The following is a 27,902-nucleotide window of genomic DNA, read 5'->3' as shown; positions in this document are numbered from 1 at the left end:
AGAAGACCCAAGTTCTGCCCAGAATTGCACCTCCAAGCAGAAAGAGTTTGGGTGATCTGATAATGGCCATGGGGTGGAGAGGTATGGTAGACTCTCATCAGGGATTAAGGATGCCAGGAAAGCTGCCCAAACGTCCTTTCCTTGTCTGCAACGTCTTATTTTCAGACCCAGCTCAGAGCTGCTCTGGGTGCCGCCCCCAGATCTCCCAGGCAGCTGTTCTTTCCTTTTTCATACAGCACTGGGTTCTTCCTCTGTAATGGCGATGGGCACCGCGCCTGTATTTTATCTGTTTAAATGTCTGTCTGTACAAAAACACTAAAATCCTGGAGTGTGGAAACTTGGTCACATCATCTTTGTTTCCTAAGGTCCTAGTACCATGTCGGCACCTAACTAAGAGTTTAAAGTTCTATGAGTAAATAAATGAGTGGTGTCACTTGCATGATTTCATTTGATAAAGCTGTCTCCACATGAATTTAGAAGGAAAACTAGCTTTTACTTTTCCCTTTTCCTTTGGCCATTGATTGAATATTATTTTTTTAAACCTTTTCATTGTATTAAAATATAGACACAAAAAGCCATGGAACACTATAGTTAGAATTATTGTTAATTATTGTTAAAAGTTATTATAAGGCAAATACCCTTTTAACCACCATTCAAGAAAAAGAACTTTGCCAGCCTTCCCTCCACAGGTTCTACCTCTATCCCTTTCTTTTTTTACACTTTATCTGTTAATGAACCTAAGTTATTTCACCTCTAGAATTTCTCCCAGGCCAGAGTTTGCCGATTGCGCACACGGTGCAGTTCAACAGGTTTCTCTGTTCCCTGTCCTGTGGGTTCTGTGCTAATACTTGTGTTGAAGATGCAGATTGTTTCACCTTGTTTGATATATTAGGGAGGGAATGACTTGAGCATGATGAATCTCACCCCTGCTTTAATGCAGTTCCCTCCAGGAGAACCACCAGGCGAATGTAGGAAACTGCCTCTGCTGAACTGAGCTAGCTACCCAGGAACACACACACCTCAGACATGACCAGCCACATCCGTCATCACGTATGAGCTGCGTCCACCCACATGTGGAGTTACAGCTTCCCTCTGGCTGCAGAGAATGCTCCTTCCGCCACCTCAAGATCACTCACAAGCTGCAGCTCTTCCCATGCCACCTCCACAGATGTCAAGGGGTTTTCAGGGTAAAGTGCCTTATTTATTATGGTACTGATGTATTTCTTGACCACATAATATATATAAAACTGTGTTACTGTTTTTATTAGGTTATTAACTTATTTATTAATGTGTCACCGAGGAAGTTTTTTTACCTCAGTTTTGTCATAAGTCCTGTGGTTTTCATTGCATGATTTTACATAGCACAGAGATTTTTAAGAACACATTATAGCAGAACTGATTGCATTTCTCGCAAATTGGGAGCTAGGTCCAACAGCTTCATCAGACTCTTGTTCTGTCCCTTTGGTAGTGTGTCCTCTCAACAGAAGGCTCATACTGTCTGATTGCCTCTGTTTTTGTGAAGTTAGCTGATGCAGCAAATGCCTACATCCATTATTTCCCTGGAGGCAGCAAAATGGTGACATTCTAATTTTATTTTTCCTTTTCATTATTAATTGGAATACTTTTATAACAAGATGTTTCCCCTTATCTACAGTTTGGTATAGTTCCTATAGGAAAGGCAAGATAAATGCTTGATTCTTTACCTATATTTATCAGTTTTCAAGATAATGAATTCATTTCCTATCATTCCCCCAGAGGTGAGCAAGTAGGTTTTATTTTATAATATAATATCATTATGAACTCATGGATTTAAAATATTTGTTGGGTTTCAATCAACTGTAATTACTATTCAAATAATTTCATCTTTGGCCAGTGAGAGACTCTTCAAGTTGGCTCCTGAGCCCTTTGCCATGACCCCAGTAAATCTTTAATAGCGCTCCTGGCTATCTGATGCCATGATAGCATGACTGAGGTTCCAGGCTCATTTCAAAATTTCCTGTCTCAGAACTGGAATCTGCCATTTGTCCCAGAGGCCCTGGTTTCTTTAATCAAGAAATGACATTTCAAAACAACAATCTAAATTCCAGGAGTGTATGTCATTACTCGGCTGGTCATTGTTTACAGATGAATTCCATGGGTAGAACTATAGATACAGGTATAGATTAGATATAGATATAGATATAGATACAGATATGATACTTCTTGAGTTTAAAGTGATATTTCCAATTCAAATTCAGGACTATGGAATATTTTACTTATTAACCTCTATCGTATTTCATCTGTATCTCCTTTCTTCCACATTGAAGATTCCAGTTCTCAAGGACACAGGAAATGATGAAATTAGAAATTCCCATAATTACTTACTTGTTTTTTCCTACATTATATATATAACAATCTCAAAATAATATTAATAATACCATCACCAGTAAAATTTACTGAAAATAGTTTAAAATTTTGCATATATTCTCCCCATTTCTTTCATTTAAAAAAAATTGTTAGACTAAGCATGTAGTCATTGTATACCATACTCTCACCCTTTTAATCCTCATTAAATTTTAGTTTTATAAGTAACTGTATGATTAATGCTCACTACCAGTTCTTCTTTCAGGGTCCCTCTTGTAATTTGGCTGAATGAAACTCATGCTACAGTCACTGATTCCTCAGGAAGGACTCATGACAACACTATTCCCTAAAGTTTTACATGTTGATAACTCTGTGTGCCCTTTATAATTCAAATTCAGTTTGACTGGATATAAAGTCCCCAGTTCACTTTTCATTTCCTTGAGCCATCCTAAATATATTACTGTATTTTCTTCTGGCATAAGAGTATGATGATAATGTACTTTTCTTTCCCTTATAAATCACTTGCTGTTTTTGCCTACCTGCCCAAGGAATTTTTTTCTTTCTCTTTAGTATCTAATAACGTTAGTAAAAAATGTCTGGTGTTGGTTGTTCTGGTTCAGTATTGTCCGGTAGCTGTGTGTTCTTTCAGTAAGTAGTTTCAAGTTTTTAAACAGATACTTTTTACTTGAGGTATAAACATGCAGTAAAATGCATATATCTTAGATGTTCACTTTGATGCATTTTGACAGTTGGGTATAGTTGTGTAATCACCACCCAAAACAAAATATAGAATATCAAATCCTTTTTTATTTCAGGAAAGTTTTCTTTAATTATAATTCTTAGTGTTTGTTCCGTTCCCTTGCATTGGTTTAATTCCTTAGGAATACTTATCATCTGTATGCTGGATCTTCTCTTTCTATCTTTAATATTTATCACTTTCTTGTAAATCCTTTTTATCTTTCTTCATCTCTTTTTGGTTTAAAAAAATTTCCTTCTTCTACCTTCTACTTCTCTTATTTTTTAATTTTTTGGCTATGCCACACAGCATGTAGGATCTTAGTTCCTCAACCGAGGATTGAACCCATGCCCCCTGCATTGGCAGGGCAGAGTCTTAACCACTGGACTGCCTATTTGGTCTTGTATTCCTTCTAATTTGTTCATTTCTGAAATTTTCTTTTATTGTTAATTCTTTTCTTTAGTTCTGTAACCTCATGTCTAAAGCTTCCTCATTTTGATTTATGAGTTCTTTCCTGTCTTGTATCATTGTCTTCATGTCTTTTAGCTTGTTTTGAAATTGTTAAAGTTTTGCTCTGTTCTGTGAGCCTTCTTTCTAGGGTATTTTCATTATCTGTAGCGATGTTACTGTGCTCCTTTTTTTTTTTTCTTAAATAATCATGAAAATTTCTGCTGCTTTTTAATGCAACTTTCATTTTATGTAAAATTAGTATTCCTCAATGTTTAGAAGTAGGTGTGGCTTTAGAAGGAAGGTAGTTTTCCTAACTTCACAAAGTTCCCTCTTGTGCTGTTTTCATGTGTTGTTCAGCTGTGTGGTAACTTGCTTTCTGAGATTTCCTGACTCTGTTGCCTTTCCCTCTTTATCAATGTTGTCCCGATAGCTGCATAATTTTTATTCCATTCCCAGCACTTCTTCCTCAGTGAGGGCCTGTCCTGGAAGAGAGGCCTTTCAGATCGGTTTTGAGGGTTCGCAGAGGTTAGACTGCTCCAGCCTCCTCAAGTCTTATGAGGGGCTCCATGCACTCACCTGCTATTGCCTATTGTGGGGTTCTGTACTCTCAGCTCTGTCAGATGCCCTGCTTTCTCTCACACACATGCTGATACCATGCAGATTTTGTGGCTGTTGGTAGTTTGTCCTTACCTGTTTATATTTGGAATTCATGTAGATACCTTGTCACCTAGTTTTGTTGTGTTGTCCATGGGTCTTTAGTTTTCCTATCTAATTTTTTTTTGTCTGTATGTATGTTGGGATTTCAAAAAATTAAAGAACTATGCCACCACCACTATCATCTTCCCAGAATCCCCAACAGCAGTCTTAGTAGGATGATTATCAAGGTACCAATTCTAAGTGTGAGCATGGCAAAGTACAAACCTTAAAAATATAAATTCCCTTCTACCCCTATAATCCTAATTCTAGAAACTTATCCTAAAGAAATAACATAATTAGGCAAGTGAAAAATTTTATGTACAAAGCTGTTCTGAACTGGACTGGGATGCCTTCCCACCTACCCTATTTTAAACTCCCACTTTTAGTATGTGTACTTGTGGTATATTACCCCAAACACTATCTTATTTTGGGTTGTGAAATCGTCCAGTCCTGTTAAATTTGAATAATCAATTAAAATATGACTGACAGGGACCTCCCTGGCAGTCCAGGGGTTAAGACTCTGTGCTTCCAGTGCAAGGGGCATGGGTTCAATCCCTGGTCAGGGAACTAAGATTCCACGTGCCACGCGGCCAAAAAATAAATAAATAAAATATGACTGACAAAATTTAAAGATACATACCTTCAAATGTTGGTCCATAAATTGACTCTCCACCATCTCCTCTTCCAGCAACTATATCTGAGAAACAGCAATAAATAAACATTAACATTCTGAGACTAAAAAAGAGAATACAGTAATGGCAGGGAAAGAATGCTTTAAATTATGATTCCACTTATAACAATAACTAGAGTAAGTTACCTAATTGTTCAATATCTATACCATGAAAATATTTCTATAATGATTTCACTTGTATTTTGTAAGTACTTTTACATTCATGATCCCATTTTTTTCCCTCATAACTCTGAAATAGGTTAAATTTAATGCAAAACCTTTGAAATGATGAAGTATTAAATTATAATTGTGGTCACGATTTAAAGAGTGTGTGTTCATATAAATTCTGCTTATTTCACAAGTTATTCCATGATACATCTTGCTTTTCAGAAAAATGGAAAGATTAAGCTGAGAGGATGAAATAGGAACAGTAAGGTCTTTTTAACACAAGAATAAAAATAGATACGCTAAAAAGAATTAATGTTCAAATTTTTATTCCTTGCCCTATGGTGATAACTCATTTATCTGGTATTTTAGAAAAGAAGTTCCTTTGTAATATAATGAGGTTTTTAAAAAATGGTATTTATAGGACTTGTTTCACATTATATGCATTATATGCATATTTTAGCTTAGGCAATGATCCTACTATAAAAATCCTCCATGCACAAGTTATTTTTTTTATCGATTCACAGCTACCAGGGAAGCAAAGCTAGCTTTAATGAAACTAGAGGTCTCTGAGGTCTGTGTTTTCCCCATCACCCCCTTTACTTCCTTCAGCTCTCTAGACCACCCTCCTTGAATAGTGCGCAATAAATAACTGTTGAAGGACTGTGCCATTTAAACTCAATATGAGTGCTTTATCTATAATAAAAGAGTCTGTGCTATTTTAAAGAAATCTGTTGCAAGCATGGGGAGAGAATTTATGCAGGACAGGGGCATATAGCATTTAAATTATACTATTCCTAAAGCTGGTTCAGAAGTTAACTGATAAACCTTAAGTCTCCAACTACTCTGCCTGATACTTCTGCCCGCCCCGCCCCCCATTCAACCCCCAGCCTATGGCTGTTCTCAGGAGCCTGCTGCAATAGCCCCAGGCTAAATCCAGGCGTGCGGAACTTGAATGTCCTCTAGCACCAGTTCCTTCAGCTCAGGCAAATCTGCCCAGGTGATTCCCCTCCCCTGCTAACTTATGTAAACATCAGTGACACTCCCTTGCTCTCTGTCTCCAACACCTGCCATTACTCTTGCCCTTTGCTTTAGATCTCCCAGGTGAATATTTTATATTGACACCATTTCAATCAGTATTTAATATTTTTTGTGTCCATAACCCACCCCCTTGAATTCAGCTTTGGATATCTAATGTTATTTCTATACTTCTGACAACAAATTCAGCAATGCAGAATAGTGGTTAAAAGTAAACTTCAAAGTCAGATGATTTTGATTTCAATCTTGATGTTGGTTACCTTTTCCAAAACTGTTTCCTCATCTATATAGACAGGGATAATGGGAAGTGCCTCCCAAGTAGTTCTGAGGGTTAAAGGCAGTCATGTAGGGAGAGCACATGGTGTGGTGCCTGGCAGAGCGTCATGCTCCTTCATTAGTGGCCATTATTATTGTGCAGCATCAAACACTTATGGAATGTATCCTCTCATTATCATCTTTACCATCATTCTGATGACCATGATGATGATAAAATGTATTAAACTATTTCTCAAGAGATCCTTCTAAAGGCAGTAGGCCTATGGGAGCCACAAAGAGGCTTAGTAACTGCCAAAGTGGCTTAATAACTTGGTATCTTCATTAACTTCATACTTCAGAAATGAACAGAATGTATGTTTCCTGTTTAACTACCTGTTCATTCATTCATTCATTCTTTTAACAAATTCTTAAAAAGCATCTACTATATGCCAGGCACTGTTCTCCAACCTGAGGATGTAACAGTGAACAAAATAGATAAAAATCTCTGCCCACATGGAACTTATATTCTAGTGAAAAGAAACAATAAATCAGTTAACAAAGAAATATTAATAGTATGTCCAGTGGTGAAAAGTGCTAGGAAGAAAAATAAAGCTGGGTAAGGGGATAGGAGAGCAGCAGAGAAGGGGGTGAGGAGAGGTATATGGAGAGGAAGGTGGCAGTTTTTGAATAGGGTGGTCATGTAGTCCCTGCTGAGATAAACTCTTAGCAAAAATCAGAAACAGATCAGGGGTTGATGCAAGGGCAAACATGGAGGAATAGCTGGGTGTAGATATCTCAGGCAAAAGAAACAACAAAAGACCTCAGGGCACACATATGCTTGATGTGCTAAGGAACAGCAAGGAGCCGAATGTGTGGAGCAGAGTGAGCAAGAGGGAGGGGTCAGAAGATGAGATGGGGTTGCGGGAGAAGGAAGGCTGTGTTGGGCCTGTTGGTCCCAAAGGGCGAGCAGTAGTGCCCGGAAGCATCCTAAGGCACAGCACCAAACCACACTTAGCTCCTGTACTCCGAAATTCTACTCACAGCCCTGTGGGAATCTGACATATGAAGGAAGAGAATACTTAAAAAGCTTGGCACTTTCAATATACCATGTCACTGAATCCTCACCACAACCTGTGATATTATAATTATGATTAAGACACTTATTCAGAGATGACAAATGCCTTATCTAGCATGGTACAACTTATATGTATCAGTTTGGATTTGAATTTAGTAACCAGAATTTCTTTTCCAAACTGTCCTTAAACATCACTGCCTTGTGATCTGAAACCATGGCCTGAGACCTATACACTTACTATTTGGAAATTTTACTTCAAATAAATAGACAAGTAACATGGCCTACTTTTCCCAAATTTTGCTCTGGGGCTCACAGCGGTGAGGGGAGGTCTAGCCAAAAGCAAAACAAAGAAGAACACAGCATCCGGAAGCCCAACACATCAGTCAACACTGAACTAAGTATCAGGAGACACTGATATGGGCCCTCTTTTTTTTTTATTATTTTTTTAAATTAATATTTTTTTTTGGCTGCGTTGGGTCTTCGTTGCTGCTTCGGGCTTTCTCTAGTTGCTTTGGGCTTTCTCTAGCTGCTTCGGGCTTTCTCTAGCTGTGGTGAGCAGGGGCTACTCTTCGCTGTGGTGCACGGGCTTCTCATTGCAGTGGCTTCTCTTGTTGCGGAGCACAGGCTCTAGGCGGGTGGACTTCAGTAGTTGTGGTGCACGGGCTCCGTAGTTGTGTCTCGCGGGCTCTAGAGCACAGGCTCAGTAGTTGTGGCACACGAGCTTAGTTGCTTCGTGTCATGTGGGATCTTCCCGGATCAGGGCTTGAACCCATGTCGCTGGCATTGGCAGGCAGATTCTTTTTTTTTATAAATTTTATTTATTTATTTATTTATTTTTGGCTGCATTGGGTCTTCATTGCTGCATGTGGGCTTTCTCTAGTTGCGGCGAGCGGGGGCCACCCTTCATTGCAGTGCATGGGCCTCTCACCGCGGTGGCCTCTCCCGTTGCGGAGCACGGGCTCCAGGCGTGCGGGCTTCAGTAGTTGTGGCTCTCGGGCTCCAGAGCACAGGCTCAGCAGCTGTGGCACATGGGCCCAGCAGCTCTGCGGCATGTGGGATCCTCCCGGACCAGGCCTCGAACCCGCGTCCCCCGCACTGGCAGGTGGACTCCCAACCACTGCGCCACCAGGGAAGCCCCGGCAGGCAGATTCTTAACCACTGCGCCACCAGGGAAGTCCCGATATGGGCCCTCTTGAGGATTGTTTTATACTAACAAAAAATGGAGAACAGTCTAAATGTTCACTAATGTGAAATTAATTAAATTGGCATAGCACTATGATGAAAAATTAGGCAGACCCTAAACATTTTATGTGTTTATGTATATTGACATATGAAGATGAATACTATATAAAGTGAAAAATAATTAGGTTAGAAAACAGTATTGGTGATATCTCATTTTAGAGAAACTGAAGAAAAAACAGTTGATTTACATACAAGATGCTTGGATTAAATCTACATTTTCCTCCTCATCAGCCTCAGAATGTTCCAGATTATAGAAGAATAATGAAACATTATTAATTTAAGCCCCTGCATATTTCATCAAGTTCAAGCAAATCGCCTTCCACACTAAGCCAATTAATTTTAAATTGCAGCCTGATTGCTCCCTATGGGATATCTCCTAAAAAGCCTCCAAATTTAATTTTGTGCTGCTAATCAGGCACCTAGTCTGTGTAAAGCCAAAGGACTGACCTGAACAGAAAGCAAAGATGGAGACCAAGATGCTTTAGATCTTACTTCAGTTGTAACAATGTAACATCTTTGGTGAGAAATAAGCTGTTTTTCTTTCATTCTGTTTTCAAATTCCCACCTTTAGTATGTTTCTTAAAAGCACTGTATTTTCTACATACACTTTTTTTTTAGGTGAGCATTTAAAATTATCTTTCGGTTAAAAAAATGTTATCCTACTTTTTTCTTAATTTTTGAATTTTTTTTTTAATACAGCAGGTTCTTATTAGTTATCTATTTTACACATATTAGTGCATATATATCAATCCCAGTCTCCCAATTCATCCCACCACAACCCCCGCCTCCCCGCTTTCCCCCCCTTGGTGTCCATACATTTGTTCTCTACATCTGTGTCTCTATTTCTGCCTTGCAAACTGTTCATCTGTACCATTTTTCTAGATTCTATGGCTTAATATACAATATTTGTTTTTCTCTTTCTGACGTCACTCTGTATGACAGTCTTTAGGTCCATCCATGTCTCTACAAATGACCCAATTTCATTCCTTATTATGGCTGAGTAATATTCCATTGTATATATGTACCACATCTTTATTCATTCATCTGTCGATGGGCATTAGGTTGCTTCCATGACCTGGCTATTGTAAATAGTGCTGCAGTGAACACTGGGGTGCATGTGTCTTTTTGAATTATGGTTTTCTCTGGGTATATGCCCAGTAGTGGGACTGCTGGGTCATATGGTAATTCTATTTTTAGTTTTTTAAGGAACCTCCATACTGTTCGCCATAGTGGCTGTAGCAATTTACATTTCCCACCAACAGTGCAAGAGGGTTCCCTTTTCTCCACACCCTCTCCAGTGTTTGTTGTTTGTAGATTTTCTGATGATGCCCATTCTAACTGGTGTGAGGTGATACCTCATTGCAGTCTTGATGTGAATTTCTCTAATAATTAGTGATGTTGAGCAGCTTTTCATGTGCCTCTTGCCCATCTGTATGTCCTCTTTGGAGAAATGTTTATTTAGGTATTCTGCCCATTTTTTGACTGGGTTGTTTTTTTTTTTTAATATTGAGCTGCATGAGCTGTTTATATATTTTGGAGATTAATCCTTTGTCCGTTGATTCATTTGCAAATATTTTCTCCCATTCTGAGGGTTGTCTTTTCATCTTGTTTATGGTTTCCTTTGCTGTGCAGAAGCTTTGAAGTTTCATTAGGTCACACTTGTTTATTTTTGTTTTTATTTCCATTACTCTAGGAGGTGGGTCAAAAAAGATCTTGCTCTGATTTATGTCAAACAGTGTTCTTCCTATGTTTTCCTCTAAGAGTTTTGTAGTGTCCGGTCTTACATTTCAGTCTGTAATCCATTTGCAGTTTATTTTTGTGTATGGTGTTAGGGAGTGTTCTAATTTCATTCTTTTACATGTAGCTGTCCAGTTTTCCCAGCACCACTTATTGAAGAGACTGTTTTTTCTCCATTGTATATCCTTGCCTCCTTTGTCATAGATTAGTTGACCATAGGTGTGTGGGTTTATCTCTGGGCTTTCTATCCTGTTCCATTGAACTATATTTCTGTTTTTGTGCCAGTACCATATTATCTTGATTACTGTAGCTTTGTAGTATAATCTGAAGTCAGGGAGTCTGATCCTTCCAGCTCCGTTTTTTTTCCTCAAGATTGCTTTGGCTATTTGGGGTCTTCTGTGTTTCCATGCAGATTTTAAGATTTTTTGTTCTAGTTCTGTAAAAAATGCCATTGGTAATTTGACAGGGATTGCAGTGAATCTGTAGATTGCTTTGGGTAGTATAGTCGTTTTCACAATATTGATTCTTCCAATCCAAGAGCATGGTATATCTCTCCATCTGTTTGTGTCATCTTTGATTTCTTTCATTAGTGTCGTATAGTTTTCTGAGTACAGGTCTTTTACCTCCTTAGGTAGGTTTATTCCTAGGTATTTTATTCTTTTTGTTGCAATGGTGAATGGGATTGTTTCCTCAATTTCTCTTTCTGATCTTTTGTTGTTAGTGTATAGGAATGCAAGAGATTTCTATGCATTAATTTTGTATCCTGCAAATTTACCAAATTCACTGAATAGCTCTAGTAGTGTTCTGGTGGCATCTTTAGGATTCTCTATGTATAGTACCCTGTCATCTGCAAACAGTGACAACTTTACTTCTTCTTTTCCAATTTGTATTCCTTTTGTTTCTTTTTCTTCTCTGATTGCCGTGGCTGGACTTCCAAAACTATGTTGAATAATAGTGGTGAGAGTGGACATCCTTGTCTTGTTCCTGATCTTAGAGGAAATGTTTTCAGTTTTTCACCATTGAGAATGATGTTTGCTGTGGGTTTGTCGTATATGGCCTTTATTATGTTGAAGTAGGTTCCCTCTATGCCCACTTTCTGGAGAGTTTTTGTCATAAATGGGTGTTTAATTTTGTCAAAAGCTTTTTCTGCATCTGTTGAGATGATCATATGGTTTTTATTCTTCAATTTGTTAATACGGTGTATTACATTGATTGATTTGCATATATTGAAGAATCCTTGCATCCCTGAGATAAATCCCACTTGATCATGGTGTATGATCCTTTTAATGTGTTGTTGGATTCTGTTTGCTAGTATTTTGCTGAGGAGTTTTGCATCTGTATTTATCAGTGATATTAGTCTGTAATTTTCTTTTTTTGTAGTATCTTTGTCTGGTTTTGGTATCAGGGTGATGGTGGCCTCGTAGAATGAGTTTGGGAGTGTTCCTTCCTCTGCAGTTTTCTGAAAGAGTTTGAGAAGGATGGGTGTTAGCTCTTCTCTAAATGTTTGATAGAACTCACCTGTGATGCCATCTGGTCCTGGACTTTTGTTTGTTGGAAGATTTTTAATCACAGTTTCAATTTAATTACTTGTGATTGGTCTGTTCATATTTTCTATTTCTTCCTGGTTCAGTCTTGGAAGGTTATACTTTTCTAAGAATTTGTCCATTCCTTCCAGGTTGTCCATTTTATTGTCTTGTAGTAGTTGCTTGTAGATGCTTTGAATTTCTGCGGTGTCTGTGGTAACTTCTCCTTTTTCATTTCTAATTTTATTGATTTGAGTCCTCTCCCTCTTTTTCTTGATGAGTCTGGCTAAAGGTTTATCAATTTTGTTTATCTTCTCAACCAGCTTTTAGTTTTATTGATCTTTGCTATTGTTTTCTTTGTTTCTATTTCATTTATTTCTGCTCTGATCTTTATGATTTCTTTCCTTCTACTAACTTTGGGTTTTGTTTGTTTTTCTTTCTCTAGTTCTTTTAGGTGTAAGGTTAGATTGTTTGTTTGAGATTTTTCTTGTTTCTTGAGGTAGGATTGCATCGCTATAAACTTCCCTCTTAGAACTGCTTTTGCTGCATCCCATAGGTTTTGGATCATCACGTTTTCATTGTCATTTGTCTCTAGGTATTTTTTGATTTCCTCTTTGATTTCTTCAGTGATCTCTTGGTTATTTAGTAACATATTGTTTAGTCTCCATGTGTTTGTGTTTTTTACATTTTTTTCCCTGTAATTGATTTCTAATCTCATAGCGTTGTGGTTGGAAAAGATGCTTGATATGATCTCAGTTTTCTTAAATTTACCAAAGCTTGATTTGTGACCCAAGATGTGATCTGTCCTGGAGAATGTTCCATGTGCACTTGAGAAGAAAGTGTAATCTGCTGTTTTTGGATGGAATGTCCTATAAATATCAATTAAATCTATCTGGTGTATTGTGTCATTTAAAGCTTGTGTTTCCTTATTAATTTTCTGTCTGGATGATCTGTCCATTGGTGTAAGTGAGGTGTTAAAGTCCCCCACTATTATTGTTTTACCGTCAATTTCCTCTTTTAAAGCTGTTAGCATTTGCCTTATATATTGAGGTGCTCCTATGTTGGGTGCATATGTATTTATAATTGTTGTATCTTCTTCTTGGATTGATCCCTTGATCATTATGTAGTGTTCTTCCTTGTCTCTTGTAACGTTCTTTATTTTAAAGTGTATTTTATCTGATATGAGTATTGCTACTCCATTACTACTCCAGCTTTCTCTTGATTTCCACTTGCATGGAATATCTTTTTCCATCCCCTCACTTTCAATCTGTATATGTCCCTAGGTCTGAAGTGGGTCTCTTGTAGACAGCATATATACAGGTCTTGTTTTTGTATCCATTCAGCAAGCCTGTGTCTTTTGGTTGGAGCATTTAATCCAATCACATTTAAGATAATTATCAACATGTATGTTCCTATTACCGTTTTCTTAATTGTTTGGGGTTTGTTTTTGTAGGTCCTTTTCTTCTCTTGTGTTTCCTACTTAGAGAAGTTCCTTTAGCATTTGTTGTAGAGCTGGTTTGGTGGTGCTGAATTCTCTTAACTTTTGCTTGTCTGTAAAGCTTTTGATTTCTCCATCAAATCTGAATGAGATTTTTGCCATGTAGAGTAATCTTGTTGTAGGTCCTTCCCTTTCATCACTTTAAATGTATCATGCCACTCCCTTCTGGCTTGTAGAGTTTCTGCTGAGAAATCAGCTGTTAACCTTATGGGAGTTCCCTTGTATGTTGTCGTTTTACCCTTGTTGCTTTTAATAATTTTTCTTTGTCTTTAATTTTTGCCAATTTGATTACTTTGTGTCTCGGCATGTTTCTCCTTGGGTTTATCCTGCCTGGGACTCTCTGTACTTCCTGGACTTGGGTGGCTATTTCCTTTCCCATGTTAGGGAAGTTTTCGACTATAATCTCTTCACATATTTTCTCAGGTCCTTTCTCTCTCTCTTCTCCTTCTGGGACCCCTATAATGTGAATGTTGTTGCGTTTAATGTTGTCCCAGAGGTCTCTTGGTCTTCATTTCTTTTCATTCTTTTTTCTTTATTCTGTTCCATGGCAGTGAATTCCACCATTCTGTCTTCCAGGTCACTTATCCGTTCTTCTGCCTCAGTTATTCTGCTATTGATTCCTTCTAGTATATTTTTTCATTTCAGTTACTGTATTGTTCATCTCTGTTTGTTTGTTCTTTAATTCTTCTAGGTCTTTGTTAAACATTTCTTTCACCTTCTCGATCTTTGTCTCCATTCTTTTTCTGAGGTCCTGGATCATCTTCACTATCATTATTCTGAATTCTTTTTCTGGAAGGTTGCCTATCTCCACTTCATTTAGTTGGTTTTCTGGTGTTTTATCTTGTTCCTTCATCTGGTACATAGTCCTCTGCCTTTTCATTTTGTCTATCTTTCTGTGAATGTGGTTTTCGTTCCACAGGCTGCAGGATTGTAGTTCTTCTTGCTTCTGCTCTATCCTACTCTCTTGTATTACTTTTTAACCTGGAGTATTCCTGGTAACACACTTTAGATTTCTTTAGTTTAATAGGGAATTTTTTAAAAGAGTATGAATATCTTAATTCATCATTTGGCCATATAAAACATCCTTTAAATATATATATAACATCTAATATTAAATATATCTAATTCTATATGAATTTCACAAAGGCAGATAAACAAAAGTTTGGACATTTTGATTTAATGTTGCAACTAAGTTGTATTTAAGCTTTTAAACTCACCTCCTCCTTGTATCCAACCATTCCGTACCACTCGATGAAAAATGGAACCTGTGTAATGTAGCCTGATGCCACTTTGGGAAAACCCTGCTTTTCCTGTGCACAGGATCTGAAAATTTTTACATGTTTTGGGACATGTATCACAATATAGCTAAAAATAAAGATAAAAGGTTTCAAAGATTAAAAACTTAACATTTTGACAGAGATTCTCACTCCCCCCAACTTATTAAAAAACAACAACCAAAAACCTCTTACCTCAAAAATCAATCTTCCAATTGGATAAAAATCAATAGAAATGTCCAAGAACACAAAATTATGCTATTAAAATTAGAGAGAAGAAGGTAATGCAGGTCAGTGTTTTAGCAGAAAATTTTAGAAATGACCAAAAATATAATAGAATAATGTTTTCAGTGATAAGATGATTGACAGCATTAACAGTAGATAATGTAACAGCAGAATTAAAAGAATGACTTAAGGATCTTTGTTTCATTATACCAAAATTTTACTACCTAAATAACATGCTTTTTAAAACCCTTAAGTGGTAAAGCTCTGAATCACATTAACCTAGCATACAAGACTGACAGCACATGGCCTAGATATCCACTGCATCACAAACTGGGTGTGGAAAGGAACACTGGTCATTCCCTCTGGAAAAAGCAGCAGACTGGGAATTCTTTTCTTTCCTGAGTAATTCTGGGAAAAGATCCAACATGAGCCCATGGATTTGGTTACTGTGTGTTCTGGATTTTCAGAGACTGCACAGATTAGCTGAGTAGAGCCAGGCCATAGTCTTTCTGAGCAGGAAAATAAGGCCACTATATGAATAGGAGGTACCATACCAGGGGTAGGGAAGAGAGGATGCTGTGCTTTTGAGTTATTTCATTCATGACCTCATACTCCCAGATGCCCCCAGCTCTTGTTTTCAATTGACATCCTTTCTTGTAGAGACAGCTAACATTTGTGAGCCCTTGTCTAGCCCTACAAAGAGGCATCCAAAGTGAAAACACCGTTCTCCATCACAGTAGCATTCATTTAGGGAGCAGAACACATCTAATGGAATACATTTCAACTCTTAGGCACCATTCTCATATATAAAAATGCTGCCTGATTTAACAAATACATAATTTGCCCTGCCCTATTTCTTAAGAATCTAGGAGGCATAAATGAAATCACTTTTAGTTGTATCACTATCATTATTTTATGTCGCTCTAAGCTTTTTTTTTTTTTTTAATTAAAAGACTGAAATAGTATTGTAATATCTGGCATCCAGGAATGAAGTATTACATCCATACTTATTATAATTAATTTGTTTGTGCCTCTAAGCTTCTGTACTACAAGTTCTTAATTATAAAAGAATATTATAACTTTAGAATAAGAGGCATAATATAGTAAACTTCATAGGTTTAGGAGGAAAAAGGACATATTGCAAGTCATAATTGATTTCTGAAGTGAGTGAGTCCATTCAGACATCATTAAACTTCCCTGGGCATCAATATATTATCTTTATGTGGTTGTCAAGAGTAGATAATTCTAAAAATTCTAATGAAAAGAGAGTAAGTGACTGTGACACAAATAATGTCACCTAGCAGCCAAACCTAATTGTCTGCTATATCATTCCAAACCAGAAGTAAACAAGTCCCTGGGTTTTACTCAGCACAAAAAATCTAGCCTCTGTGGAAAAAATCCAAGGATTTTCTCTCGAATCTGGGTCCTCTCTCCTTACTGCCACTAATTAATTCAGGCTGTCATTATTTCTAGCTCACACTACTATAGCAGATTTCCAAATGGCCGCCCTGCCACCAAGCTTTCCCCACTGTACCCTGTTTGGTCACAGCCCTAAAATTTTTTCCGAAACACCAAAGAAGATGATGTCATACTCTTGATGAAAAGTTCTGTTGGCTTGCTTCCTTCTGGATGAAATCTAACTAACTGGTTAAGAGAGGACAGTAAGTTCAACCTTTCTCTAGTGGATCTGGTTTTGGGGTTTGTTTGTTTTTTGTTTTTTTTAAACATCTAAGCACCTTTCCTATTTGAGAAACTCCTCACAAGGTTGCACCAGCCTCTGGAGAACCTCCTCTCTTTCCCCGCTATGTGTGAGCCAGGGTGTGGGCATATAACCTGAGCTCGACTAGTCAGGTGCTCCTGCCCGGGGCCTTAGATGTCTAGGAAGTGACAAAGACCCAAGGAGAGCTGAGAAGTTATGCTCGGTGAAGGCAGCATTAGGGCCATTGGGCACCCGTGGCAGCATCCTGGCTGCACATTCCTGGGGCGTGACTCTGGCCATGTTTTCCTGCTGCCCGGTCTCCCTTGGTTCCTGCCTGCTTTCCAAAGTTGATTCTCCAGCTTTCCTGTCAATTGTGAGGTTACCAACATCCTTTTAATACATACTTTTTCTCCTCAAGTTAATGAGAACAGCTTGGTACTGTTGGCACCAAGAATCCTGACTGATTCTCATTTTCCCAGTGTCATTTCCCACTAATTCTGGCCTCCCTGCTGTCCCCTGCCATTCCCAGAGTACACCATGTACTTCTAGACTCCTGTCCCTTTGGGAATGAACTGCTATGAATGTTAACTTCCTCCCCACACCCTAGAGTTTCAAGCATTTTCCAAGTGCATTGTTTATTCAACAAAATATTCACAGAGCACCTCCAATGTTTCAGATTCTGTTCAAGGCAGTGGTTGAACAAGGGTGAACGAGACAAGGTCTTTGCCTTTGCACAACTCAGATCCTAGCACTGGGGCTTTATGTAGGCACAGGCCACCATGGGCGTGAAATAATTTTCAGCATGTGGTAACTGTTGGCTACAAGGTTTCTGAGCAAAATTACATACTTTTACCTCTACTGACATTCCACCCTGATGGCGGTCTCTTGCTCTCTGGACCTCACACTTCCTAACTGTCCTCTGCCATTGGAAACCTCCCCAATGCCATAGCTTGTCTAGTCCTGCTCTTGCCAACTATGTGTCATGCTTTAAAACGTCACCTTCTCAAACTTGCCATTCTCTAGTGCAGTAGCTGTCACTTAGGTTGTTAGAAAGTATTAATTAAAATATTTCATGCTAAAGGTGAATGAAGGATAGGCTTGACCTTCTCTGAGGGGGAAGGTCTTAATATTTTTAAATAGATGACAATTAATGCATATAAGCTTCTAGCGGGGAGTAGGAATGTTTGAACAGGGATGATCTTCTCCCGGTGCCATCTGCCTGCTGTGAGATAGGCTTGCTTTACACACCACCAAGCCAAACCCTGCCATGAATCCCTTGCAACTGGATCATAAGGTCATTGAGAACTTAACCTAGTCTCTTACTCTTTTATATTCCCTTTGCTAGGTTATCAGTAATTAATGGTCAATCAATGTAAATGCTCAAAGATTCCACTATTTTCCTTTAAAAAATTAGTGCAACTTGCCTTCGTGTCTCTTAAGAATTTGGCAGAATAATCCATAGTAAGTGCTTCATAAAGTGCAGGAGGCTTAAAATCAACTATATCCCACACTTTGTGGGCCCATTTCTGAAGATCAAGTGCATCACCCAGGAGCTGATCGTTAATAAAACACATCACATAGGAAGAATATTCCCAGATTTCATTCTTAAGTTCCTGTAAAGGAAAAGGACCAAAAAAAGGTAAAGGGGGGTGGGGGTAGGGATGGAGGGGAACCTAGCTAAACCCACAAGCCAGAGCTTGAATCAACCCTAGGGCTGAATCTTTAAAAAATATATTTTTTGCCGTCTTTCAGAAAATATATTTTTTGCTCTCAAAGGGAAGTTAAGAACATTTTCAAGACTCTGACGGTGTTGAAATCAAAGAATGACCTAACAGTGATCTTTAAAATGGTACGATCTTAGAAAATAGATGGTAATCTGGTAATAAAAGTCTATGTGCATAGCATACTTGTTATATTAATTTGAAAACAAAATGCAGTCCTTTAGCTTCATTTCTGAAGCACATTTTACTGTATGCATAGTTGGTTAGGGGTCCTAAATAAGACATGTTTTTCAATGGGAAGGATGGAAAGAATGCTTTTTTGATGGAGGGAAATCAGACCAGGTGAGGAAATGCCTCCTGAGGCCCAGGAGCAGTTTGCGGGGCACGCCAGGGGCCGTGAGGAAGAGAACTCACCTCTTCCATAACAATTTTTTTTTTTTTTTTTTAACTCAAGTAATTTATTTATTTTTTGGCTGCGCAGCATGCGGGATCTTAGTTCCCCGACCAGGGATCAAACCTACGCCCCCTGCAGTGGAAGTGCAGAGTCTTAACCACTGGACCACCAGGGAAGTCCCTTCTTAACACTTTTAAGCCCTAAGCCCCTCAGAATGAAGTGCATTGGTGTTTTCATCCATACAGCACCGCCAGCCAACCTCCTAAACCTCAGTGTGTGGCCACTGAGTAATGTGGCCTCTGAGTAGATCTGGTTTATTATTACCCGGTGCCAGTCCTGGCAAAGCCATGCATCATCTGGGACAGCTGTTCTCCAATTTTAGTGGGCAGTCAGAATTACAGATTCCTGAGCCCCACCCCAAGTTTCTGATTCTGGGATGGGGCCTGAGAATCTGCATTTCTAACAACATCCCATGGGACGCTGCTGCTTCGGCTGGTCTGGAGACCGCACTTGGAGAAACGCCGGTTTGGGGAACGGTTTGCCTTCAGCTGCCAGCGTGCTCCATTCCCGGCTCTTCTCTCAGGAGGAGCTCGCTTCAGATTCCTCACTTCCTAAACTTGTTCATGCTGAACTGTGAATCGCTGAGCCTATGGGTCAGTACTCCCTGGAATGTTGAAATTCATCAGGGTTCTCACATTTTACGGGACACAAAACTTTAAAAAGGGGAGGGAAAGTTTAATTGTGGATATTTTAGCTACCCTGGTAGGAGAAATGCAGTAGCAGGTACACTTTATTCGGAGGCTGAAGGTTACGTGCCTTGTCTGGGTGTCTTCTATACATGAGGAGCCCTCATCGCCTGCCTCAAGATAGCAGGCTGGACCCGATGTTTTCTAGGGCTTTCCAGCACTAAGATGTATGATGTTGCCTTTTTTTGGAGGGGGAAAAAGGGCCTTCCCAAAGGCTCTGAAGCCATCCCTCATGGTTGGCATTACATTATACTGAAGCAGTGAGGCCAGTGCAGACTAACCTCAAATGTGCTAAGAAGCACTATGTATAACATAAGACAATGCTTATGTGAAAGGAGAACAAAAAGCTGGCCTGAAGAGGAAGAAGAGGTTAAGGTGGCAAGTATCCAGGAGATGAGGGAGGAGACAGAAGTTAAGGATATGTGGGAAGAAGCAGCATTGATGACCTAGGAAGCCTCATTCAGGCCCCATGAGAAAAGCAGAGGAAGAGAACACAAAACAGCTCAAGGTTAGCAACCCAGGCTGACAAGGGTCAGAAACTGCAGAATGGAATCCACACCAGTCTTTCAGAGTATGGTGGGAATACGGAAGAGGAATGGGTGCAAACCACGAAGCGTGAAATCATGGCCTTCCTGTAGGTGGAGAGCACGATACAATAGGCAGTTTAGGAAGTTTGGTGATAAAAATTAAGAAAAACATACTGTTTTACGTAGGGTGCCCAACTGTCTGGGTTCGCCTAGGACTGTCCCAGTTTTAGCACTGAAATTCGTGCATTCCAGCAAACCCCTCAGATCCAGGCAAACCAGGACCACTGGTCACCCTAGTTGTTGTAATGATTAGAGTTAATATTTATAGAAGTCATTAGAATAGTGCCTGGCATATAATAAGCACCATAGGTAAGTGTTTGTTATGGTTCTGTTTGAATTATATAATGAAAATGTACTGTGGCTGTGAAAATGGTATGAGACTTAACATATGGTATTCTTGACTCAGTCTTGCACCGTTCATGTGACTGAGCAGAGAGTGAAGTAAAGCCGCACTATCTGCATGATAAATCACAGGACATCCTTGTGCAATCTAGCACAGGACAATCAAAACTGCTCTGGTCAGGGGAAATGGGATCTCATCAGCCACTGAGAGATGGAGTTGGGCAGGGAAGCCAGGACTGGGACTCTACAGGACTGGGCCAAGGGTGACAAGCAGGAGGCGTACCCATTCTAGCCTGCCCCCCAACATGAGCTGTATCTGAGCCAGGATGCCACATGTTCCAGGCAGCACTACCAGTTAATCAGGGATGGCACCCAAGAGGAAACCAATCTGCCATCCCTGGATAAGCTCTGCCAGCCTTAGGGTCTGGAGTTCTCCAAGGGTACTGTTAGGGGGGAGAATGCAGAGAAGGAAGCTTCCATTAGGACACGGCTACCCTGTGGGAAGTTGGCGCCTACCATCAGAGCTCCCCTAGGCAACCCTACATGCTCCCCTGCTATATCTGTGCTGGACACCACTGAAACCTTCCAGAGTTAGGGCCAAAAAGAGTGCCAGACCACAGTAACCTGAGTGCCCGAGTGTCACAGGAAGTATGAGTAAGTGATATGCCGGGAAAGAGGGGTAGCCATGGGCAGGAGTAAATAGCAGCACTGAGAGTTTAAAACTTACCTTTATCATATGCTTTCCAAAAGAAAATTCTGTAAATGTTTGACTCTTTCTTAAAATCAGCTTGGTAAAGTGACTGAAATAATTTAGGAAAAGTGCATAATTTAGAGAAATAAAATCTAGTTGTATCAAAATTACTGCTTCAGTTTTTCCAAACCAATGCATATGTAAATAAATCAGGCAAAACTTGGCTCATTTCCCACACCCCAAATATCCTTTACCCTTTTTTTCTCCTGTAGATATTGATCCCATGCAAATTCTTGAACAGGAACTATTATAGGGTCTTCAAATTTGGATGGATAATTACTCTTCAGACTCTAGGTTTCAAAATAGAATAATTATTTTAGAGTAAGTTCTCTTTTAAAGTAGAAATCATTCCCCCCAGTTTTTATGGGGTCTTCAGGAAGTTTTAGGCAACATACACCCAAGCCACAGTCTGGCTTAGATGCCCCTTGCCAGCTCCCAGAGGCCCCTGTGCTTACCTCCAGTAAGTCCCTCCCCAGGTCATACTAATTGGTCTCTCATCTGAAGAGAATAAGCTCCTTGAGGGCAAAGACTATGTCTTAGTTTCCCACTGGCCTCAATATTTGGTACATAGTGGACCATCCACACGTAGCAACTGCATAAACAAATGTACAAGTGAGTTTATGCCAGTAGTTTCATGACCTGCCATGTTCTTTTAGGACCAGTTTTTCCCTAAATTAAACTCTTACTAAACCTCAGTGGATCTATGGATACTTTTAACTAAAATAAAGAAATGTTATTGCTTTAATTCACTGACATATGAAGAATGACCAAAAGGATATTGTCGTGGTTATACCCCTTGGGAAAAAGAGAAGTAAATATTAAATGTGTTTTGGTCTAGACATTGAGCATGTATTGACTTAATGTATTTTGTTTTGTCTGTATGAATCAGAGAAAATTCTTACTGGTTAACAACATCTGTCAAAAAAAAAAGTTTTGGTTCCTGTTATGTTACACTTTGCCTCCTCCTAAAGCAAGGAGGGAAGGCAGTTGAGGCAGTAACAGTTAGGCATCACCTTTCTGAGCAGGTCTGAGAAGTAAATGGACCAACAGGGAAAAGTGTCATCTAGCCACTTCTGTTGTGGTCTAAGGGGACACTGGCTTGGCATGCTTCATCAAGGGTGGATAGTCCAAGGGGGAGAAAGCCAGGATGTGGGTGTACCCTGCCTTGGGACCAGAAGAGGGCAACAGCAATCTGGCCATTTCCTTCTTAGTCTGCTGTACCCACCCAACAGCTGATGTGTCCTTTTTCTCAATTCCAGTGTCTGTGCTCTGTCTGAGGCAGTCGTGCAGGATGACTGCTGTTTCTGAGGGACCATCTGGAATAACTAATAAGCCCAGTAGTTTTCAAATTAAGCATACTTAATCATGCTTTCTTCATAATTTGTTCCAGAATGGACTACATTATGTAATACTCTTTATAAATCTAAATCTTTCAGTTAATTAGGCATCAGGGATTGCTCACAAGTGATCATGTTGGAAATATATTCAAGGATCCTTTATTAACATAGAACTAACTGAATTTACATTCATATATTTTCATATTCAAGTAGAGCTACAGTAGGCAAAACTTAAGAAAGTGAAAATTAACATTATTAATATAATAAAGACGTTGTTTTCTTGACTTAGTGTCCTCTGCAACAGGGGCTGGCAAACTGTGGCCAGCAGGTCAAAGCTGGCCCACTGCCTGTTTTGGTAAGACTTGAGAACTAAGAATAATTTTTAGATTTTTAAACAGTTGAAAAAGAATCACAAGAAGAATCATTTCATGTCCTGTGAAATTATATGCAAGTCCAATTGCAGTGTCCATAATAAAAGTTTTATTGGAAAACCACCATTCATTTACATACTGTCTGTGGCTGCTTTTGCACAAGGACAGAGTTGAGTAGTCATGACTGAGAACCTATGGCTCCAAAGGCCTAATAATTTTATATGTGGACTTTACAGAAAAAAAATTTGCCAACATCTTCTCTACAGTGTGGAGAAAACATGTGCCTTCAGAAAAGGAGCTAAGAAAAACAAGAGAAAAAAAATCCCTCACACTTATTAAATACAATTTGGGCCATATAACTTTGCTGATCCTATCAGCCCAGCTAACACAGTCCATAATTTCTACTTCTTTTAATGGTCCATGTATCATTTTCACAGACTTCTTATCACTTGTTCTTTTCATCTTGATGTAAACTTTACCTATTTCACAGATTAGTCACTATTTCCTGACTTGATTTAAATTCAAACTAACTCTGTGAACTTGGAGCAGGTAAGAAGTTAGGAATTTCTTAAGATTTCTTCTATTTGGGAACATTTTGTGTCAAGTATCCAGCTGGGTACTTAGGGAGATACAGACATGAATAAGGCATTGTCCTGGAGTCTAGTGGGGTTTTGAAGGAGAGAAGCTTGGCATAATCTTCCAACAGCATTTCTGGAGCAAACCCCAAAGAAGTGCTGAATTTTACATTTCAACGTTTTATACACTTCTACATTTCTGCTGCATTCGGGTTTTAGGAATGCTGCGGCATTACTGACCTGGCCTATTTCTTCCAGTTACTTAAAGTGTTTTTCGTTTTACATTGTTCTGCATGTTTACAAAGAAATGTCTGTATTCTCCAAAGCACTTGTGGGTCATTTGTTAAGAAATCCCGTAAGCACCTAATTCGATTGGAATGCAGTGACTGCTATAGAAACTTTAAAGAAAAACAACAACAACAACAAAAACCCTCCCCGAATGAATAGTTTTCAAAAATCACTTGGGAAAGGAGTTTGTAAAAAAATCAGCTAGTTATAATGGTAACATTTTTTTCACAAAGTTTTAAAATCTGTAATTTCAGTTAAAAATTAATGTGGGATAAAATGTGTGTTAATGTAGAGGTAGGAATCACCTTTATTCCCAACAAGGTTCTGAACGATCCCTTCGCTCGGATCTCCCTTTAAAGGTAGCCCTTCTCGAAGTGGAACTCCCGCCTGGACCGGCCCTCGCCCTCTGCACGCTGAGATCCATCCAGAGACAGCCCATCCCGGCCGGGACATACCCTCCCTGAACCTCGACCCCCGCCACCAGGAGGCGCACGACCGGAAGCGGGACGGGCCTTCCGCCCTTGTGGTTTCTTCGCGGTTACCTCAGCGGCGCTCTTCGCAATTTGAAAGCTGGAGCTTTTGAAGAGCCCCACCACTTTCACCTGCAGCGGCTGCTCGGGCGGCGTCTGCGAGCTGCTTGCCATGGCTGCGGGCGGGGACTCCGCGGGTCACAAACACAGCGCGTCGCCAGGGCAACCGCGCGGCCCTGCCCCCGCCGCTCGCCGGAAGGAGGGGGCCGGGGGCGGGGCGGTCGGCGAAGGCCCGGCCTTTCCTCAACTTTGTGCCTGTTGCTGTGGAGGCGGCCGAGAGGCTGGAGAGGACGCGTGGGCGGCCACCACCAGCGACGAGCTTCGGAGAAAAGGAACGGGGACCCCACGCCTCGCGTGCTTCAGCGTTGTTCGCCGCCGCCCCCGCCCCCCCCCGACCTCCTCTGGGACCCCCAAGCCCAGGGTCCTCCAGCGCGGTAGTCGCCGCCCGTCAGCGCCTGATTTCACCGCAGATCGCCTTTCCGGGTTGCCGCGCAGCCAGATTGGGGCCAGCCGGCCGGTTGCCCGGGTAACGCGGGAGTCAGTCCCCGGGCGCGTGCACTTCGGGGCCGCGGCCTTCCCGGGAGAGCGGAAGCAGGGCGACCACCTGTGCGCGGTGCCCCGCGGGGAAGGCCGCCCGCCCGCCGCTGTCCCCAACGCGGCCGTCGCTGCGGAAGCCGAGCCGTCCCGCGCCGCCGAGCGTCCCCGCCATGAAGCCCAACTTCTCCCTGCGACTGAGGGTCTTTAACCTCAACTGCTGGTGAGTGCGCCCGCCGACCCGGGTCTGGGGCCGCCGCCTCGCTCGCCAGAGGCAGGAGGCCTTCCTCACAGCCGGGCCACGGCGCTCCCCTGCCCTACCCCTCGGGGTGCGGGGTGCGGGGCAACCCCTCCCTCCGGGGCCCGCACCTGGCCGTTGCTGCCCGAGCGCCCCAGCCGTCACCTCCCCTGCGCTTTTCGTCCTCAGGGGCATTCCCTACCTGAGCAAGCACCGGGCCGACCGCGTGAAGCGCCTGGGAGACTTTCTGAACAGGGAGAGCTTCGACCTAGCTCTCCTGGAGGAGGTGGGGCCGCGCGGACCTGGTGTGGAGGCCCGGCGGGAGTGGGGGCGGCTGGGGCGCGGGCGGGGGCTCCCGCCCTGGGGGAAGGGCCGGCAGGTATCATCACCCCTCCCCTCAGGTGTGGAGCGAGCAGGACTTCCAGTACCTGAGGCAGAAGCTGCTGCCCGCCTACCCAGCAGCGCACTACTTCAGGAGGTGAGAAGCCCACTGGCCCAGAAGCCTGGTCTCGGAGCTGGAGGCCCTTGGCCCTGCCAGCCCTTCCCCGTGCTTCCTGCGCCCGCCTCCCTCTTCCCCGGCGTCCTCTTTTCTGGGTGTGGGAGCGGACGAAGGTGGAATGAGGAAGATCTATCTCTTCAGGTCATCAAATTTATCATCAGGCCATCCTGTCAGCCCACGTAAAAGCCGTCGCCTTGAGCTTCGATCTGGGGTGCTACCAGCAGCAGAGGGAGAAAAAAGTAGCTGATAAGAGCTGGGAGATGGGGGAGGGGAAAGGGGCTGGGTATTTCTCTCCCTGCTTTTGCGGCTCTTGACTAGGACTTGGCTTTTCAGCGGCATCATCGGCAGTGGTCTCTGTGTCTTCTCCAAACACCCAATCCAGGAATTCACCCAGCACGTCTTCACTCTCAATGGCTACCCCTACATGGTGAGCCTGACCTCTGACCTCTTACACCTCCCTTCCCCACCCCGCCGCCCGCTAACACATGGTAAAGGAGGTGGCCTTCCTAGGGCTGCAGGGGATGGGCAGAAAGAGGGTAGCAGTGCCCTGAGCTCCCGCCCCCTCCTGCCTACAGATCCACCATGGTGACTGGTTCTGTGGGAAGGCCGTGGGGCTGCTGGTGCTCCATCTGGGTGGACTGGTGCTCAACGCCTACGTGACCCATGTGAGTGAGACCGGCAGTGCTTAAGGCTGGGACAGGCGGCCTGGTCCTGGGAGGGAGAGCTGGGACTCCTCCTCTAGCCAGGCTGCCTTGGGGTGAGGTGTGGCGGCAGGATCTCCTAAGGCCAGTAGGCAAGGTTCACACATATTTTACCAAGCAGCGTGCCAAGTGACAGACCCAAGCTTGATTTACTCCTGCCCTTGGGACCCTCAGTCTCATTTGCAATTGTCTCCTCTATCTTGCTCAGCTCCATGCCGAGTACAATCGACAGAAGGACATCTACCTAGCACATCGTGTGGCCCAAGCTTGGGAACTGGCCCAGTTCATCCAGTGTGTGAGCCTGGGCTCGACAGGGGAAGTGGGATGGGGTCCAGGAACCGAGGGGTGGCTAAGGCCCCACTTTTAGGGCAGAGCTGATGAGGGAAGAGTTCCTGCCTCACCATCTTGGTTCCCCCAGCCACACGTCCAAGAAAGCTGATGTGGTTCTATTGTGTGGGGACCTCAACTTGCACCCAAAGGACCTGGGCTGCCGCCTGCTGAAGGAGTGGACGGGACTGCATGATGCCTTTCTGGAGACTCGGGACTTCAAGGTGAGGACCTGCTTGATTATTGCCTCACCTACACCCCCAGCCTCTCTCCCTCCTCCTTTCCCCTGCATCCTCATTCAACCCCCTATTCACCTAGGGCCCTGAAGAAGGCTGTACGATGGTACCCGAGAACTGCTACGTCAACCGGCAGGAGCTAGAGCAATTCCCCTTGGGTATCCGCATCGACTATGTGCTTTATAAGGTCAGGCCTCTCCCTGCAACATGCCTTCACCCTCTGTCTCTCTTCATGGCTCACCAGCCTATCCTGATTCTTTGTCCAACTAGTCTAGTCTTTTATCAGTGGCGGCTAGAGAATGGGATACCTAGGAACTGGTTCTCTGGGAAAGGCGCTCACAGAAATTTCTCTCTGGCTCTTTTTCTAGGCGGTGTCTGGGCTATACATCTCCTGTAAGACACTCAGAACTACTACAGGCCACGAGCCTCACAGCGGCAGCCCCCTCTCTGATCATGAGGCACTGATGGCTACTCTGTGTGTGAGACACAGCCCCCCCCAGCACAACCCCAGCCCTACCCATGGTGAGTCAGCCCCATCCTTTTCCTTGGCCCTTCCCCATGGGGCAGCCCCATCCCTCCCTCAGACCCTCACTCTCCCTCCCCACTGCCCCGCTTTGTTCTTGGACCAGCAGAGAGGTCGCCGCTGATCAGTGTGCTAAGGGAGGCCTGGGCAGAACTGGACCAGGGCATGGCTCAAGGTCGCTGGTGGGCCACCATCGCTGGCTACGTGATTGGTCTAGGGCTTCTTCTCCTGGCGTTGCTGTGTGCCCTGGCGGCTGGAGGAGAGATCAGGGAAGTTGCTGTACTGCTCTGGACCCCCAGTGTAGGACTGGTGCTGGGGGCGGGTGCATTCTATCTCTTCCACGTGCAGGAGGCCAAGGGCTTGTGTCGGGCCCGAGCCGAGCTCCAGCATGTGCTGGGAAGGGCAAGGGAGGCCCAGGACCTGGGCCCAGAGTCCCAGCCAGCCCTGCTCCTGGGGCAGCAGGAGGGAGACAGAGCAGAGGAACAATAAAGCTTGACACTTTGGTGGCGCTGCCCTTTTCCTTGTAGAGGCAGTGATTGGGGCCAAGGGTCGGTGTGATTGTCACAGTGTAGACCT

General features: G+C 42.3%; 2 protein-coding genes and 1 long non-coding RNA gene across 11 annotated transcripts in view; 2 read left to right on the top strand and 1 right to left on the bottom strand.

Annotated features, from left to right (window-relative positions):
• The window catches only part of LOC309667181, a 42,618-nt gene extending 18,389 nt beyond the window's left edge, over nucleotides 1–24,229 (top strand). Inside the window, exons 2-3 of the long non-coding RNA XR_014267590.1 lie at nucleotides 941–1,187; nucleotides 24,098–24,229. This is a non-coding gene — a long non-coding RNA (uncharacterized lncRNA). The remainder of the gene's footprint in view (nucleotides 1–940; nucleotides 1,188–24,097) is intronic.
• Nucleotides 1–24,387, bottom strand: part of PPIL6 (peptidylprolyl isomerase like 6) — a gene marked incomplete at its 5' end in the record, with an annotated part of 37,319 nt that extends 12,932 nt beyond the window's left edge. For 2 of the 8 annotated variants that reach the window (XM_082475426.1, XM_082475429.1), the window contains 6 exons: nucleotides 4,866–4,922; nucleotides 14,646–14,793; nucleotides 14,898–14,960; nucleotides 18,051–18,239; nucleotides 21,362–21,457; nucleotides 24,194–24,382. In XM_082475426.1, coding sequence (XP_082331552.1) covers nucleotides 4,866–4,922; nucleotides 14,646–14,793; nucleotides 14,898–14,960; nucleotides 18,051–18,239; nucleotides 21,362–21,457; nucleotides 24,194–24,382 — 742 coding nt within the window. Of the gene's footprint in view, nucleotides 1–4,865; nucleotides 4,923–14,645; nucleotides 14,794–14,897; nucleotides 14,961–18,050; nucleotides 18,240–21,143; nucleotides 21,217–21,361; nucleotides 21,458–24,043; nucleotides 24,136–24,193 lie in introns of those variants that run through there. The other 6 variants (XM_082475428.1, XM_082475432.1, XM_082475427.1 and 3 more) reach the window with 6 other exon arrangements.
• A 117-nt stretch (nucleotides 24,388–24,504) lies between these two features.
• SMPD2 (sphingomyelin phosphodiesterase 2) lies at nucleotides 24,505–27,829 on the top strand. Of its 2 annotated transcripts, none has more exons than XM_082475356.1 (10): nucleotides 24,505–25,025; nucleotides 25,230–25,326; nucleotides 25,442–25,518; nucleotides 25,873–25,966; nucleotides 26,115–26,204; nucleotides 26,449–26,531; nucleotides 26,659–26,791; nucleotides 26,886–26,990; nucleotides 27,172–27,325; nucleotides 27,433–27,829. In XM_082475356.1, the coding sequence occupies exons 1-10, from the start codon at nucleotides 24,976–24,978 to the stop codon at nucleotides 27,813–27,815; spliced, it is 1,266 nt and encodes a 421-aa protein (XP_082331482.1). In that variant the 5' UTR covers nucleotides 24,505–24,975; the 3' UTR covers nucleotides 27,816–27,829. The 2 variants fall into 2 exon arrangements, with proteins under 2 accessions (XP_082331482.1, XP_082331483.1); XM_082475357.1 differs by having other exon boundaries at nucleotides 24,508–25,025; nucleotides 27,436–27,829.
• The last annotated feature ends 73 nt before the right edge of the window (nucleotides 27,830–27,902 follow it).

The sequence above is a fragment of the Balaenoptera physalus genome (assembly GCF_965194825.1).
Source record: "Balaenoptera physalus genome assembly, chromosome: 9".
NCBI classification, from domain to species: domain Eukaryota; kingdom Metazoa; phylum Chordata; class Mammalia; order Artiodactyla; family Balaenopteridae; genus Balaenoptera; species Balaenoptera physalus.
This window is presented reverse-complemented; position numbering and strand designations above follow the sequence as displayed.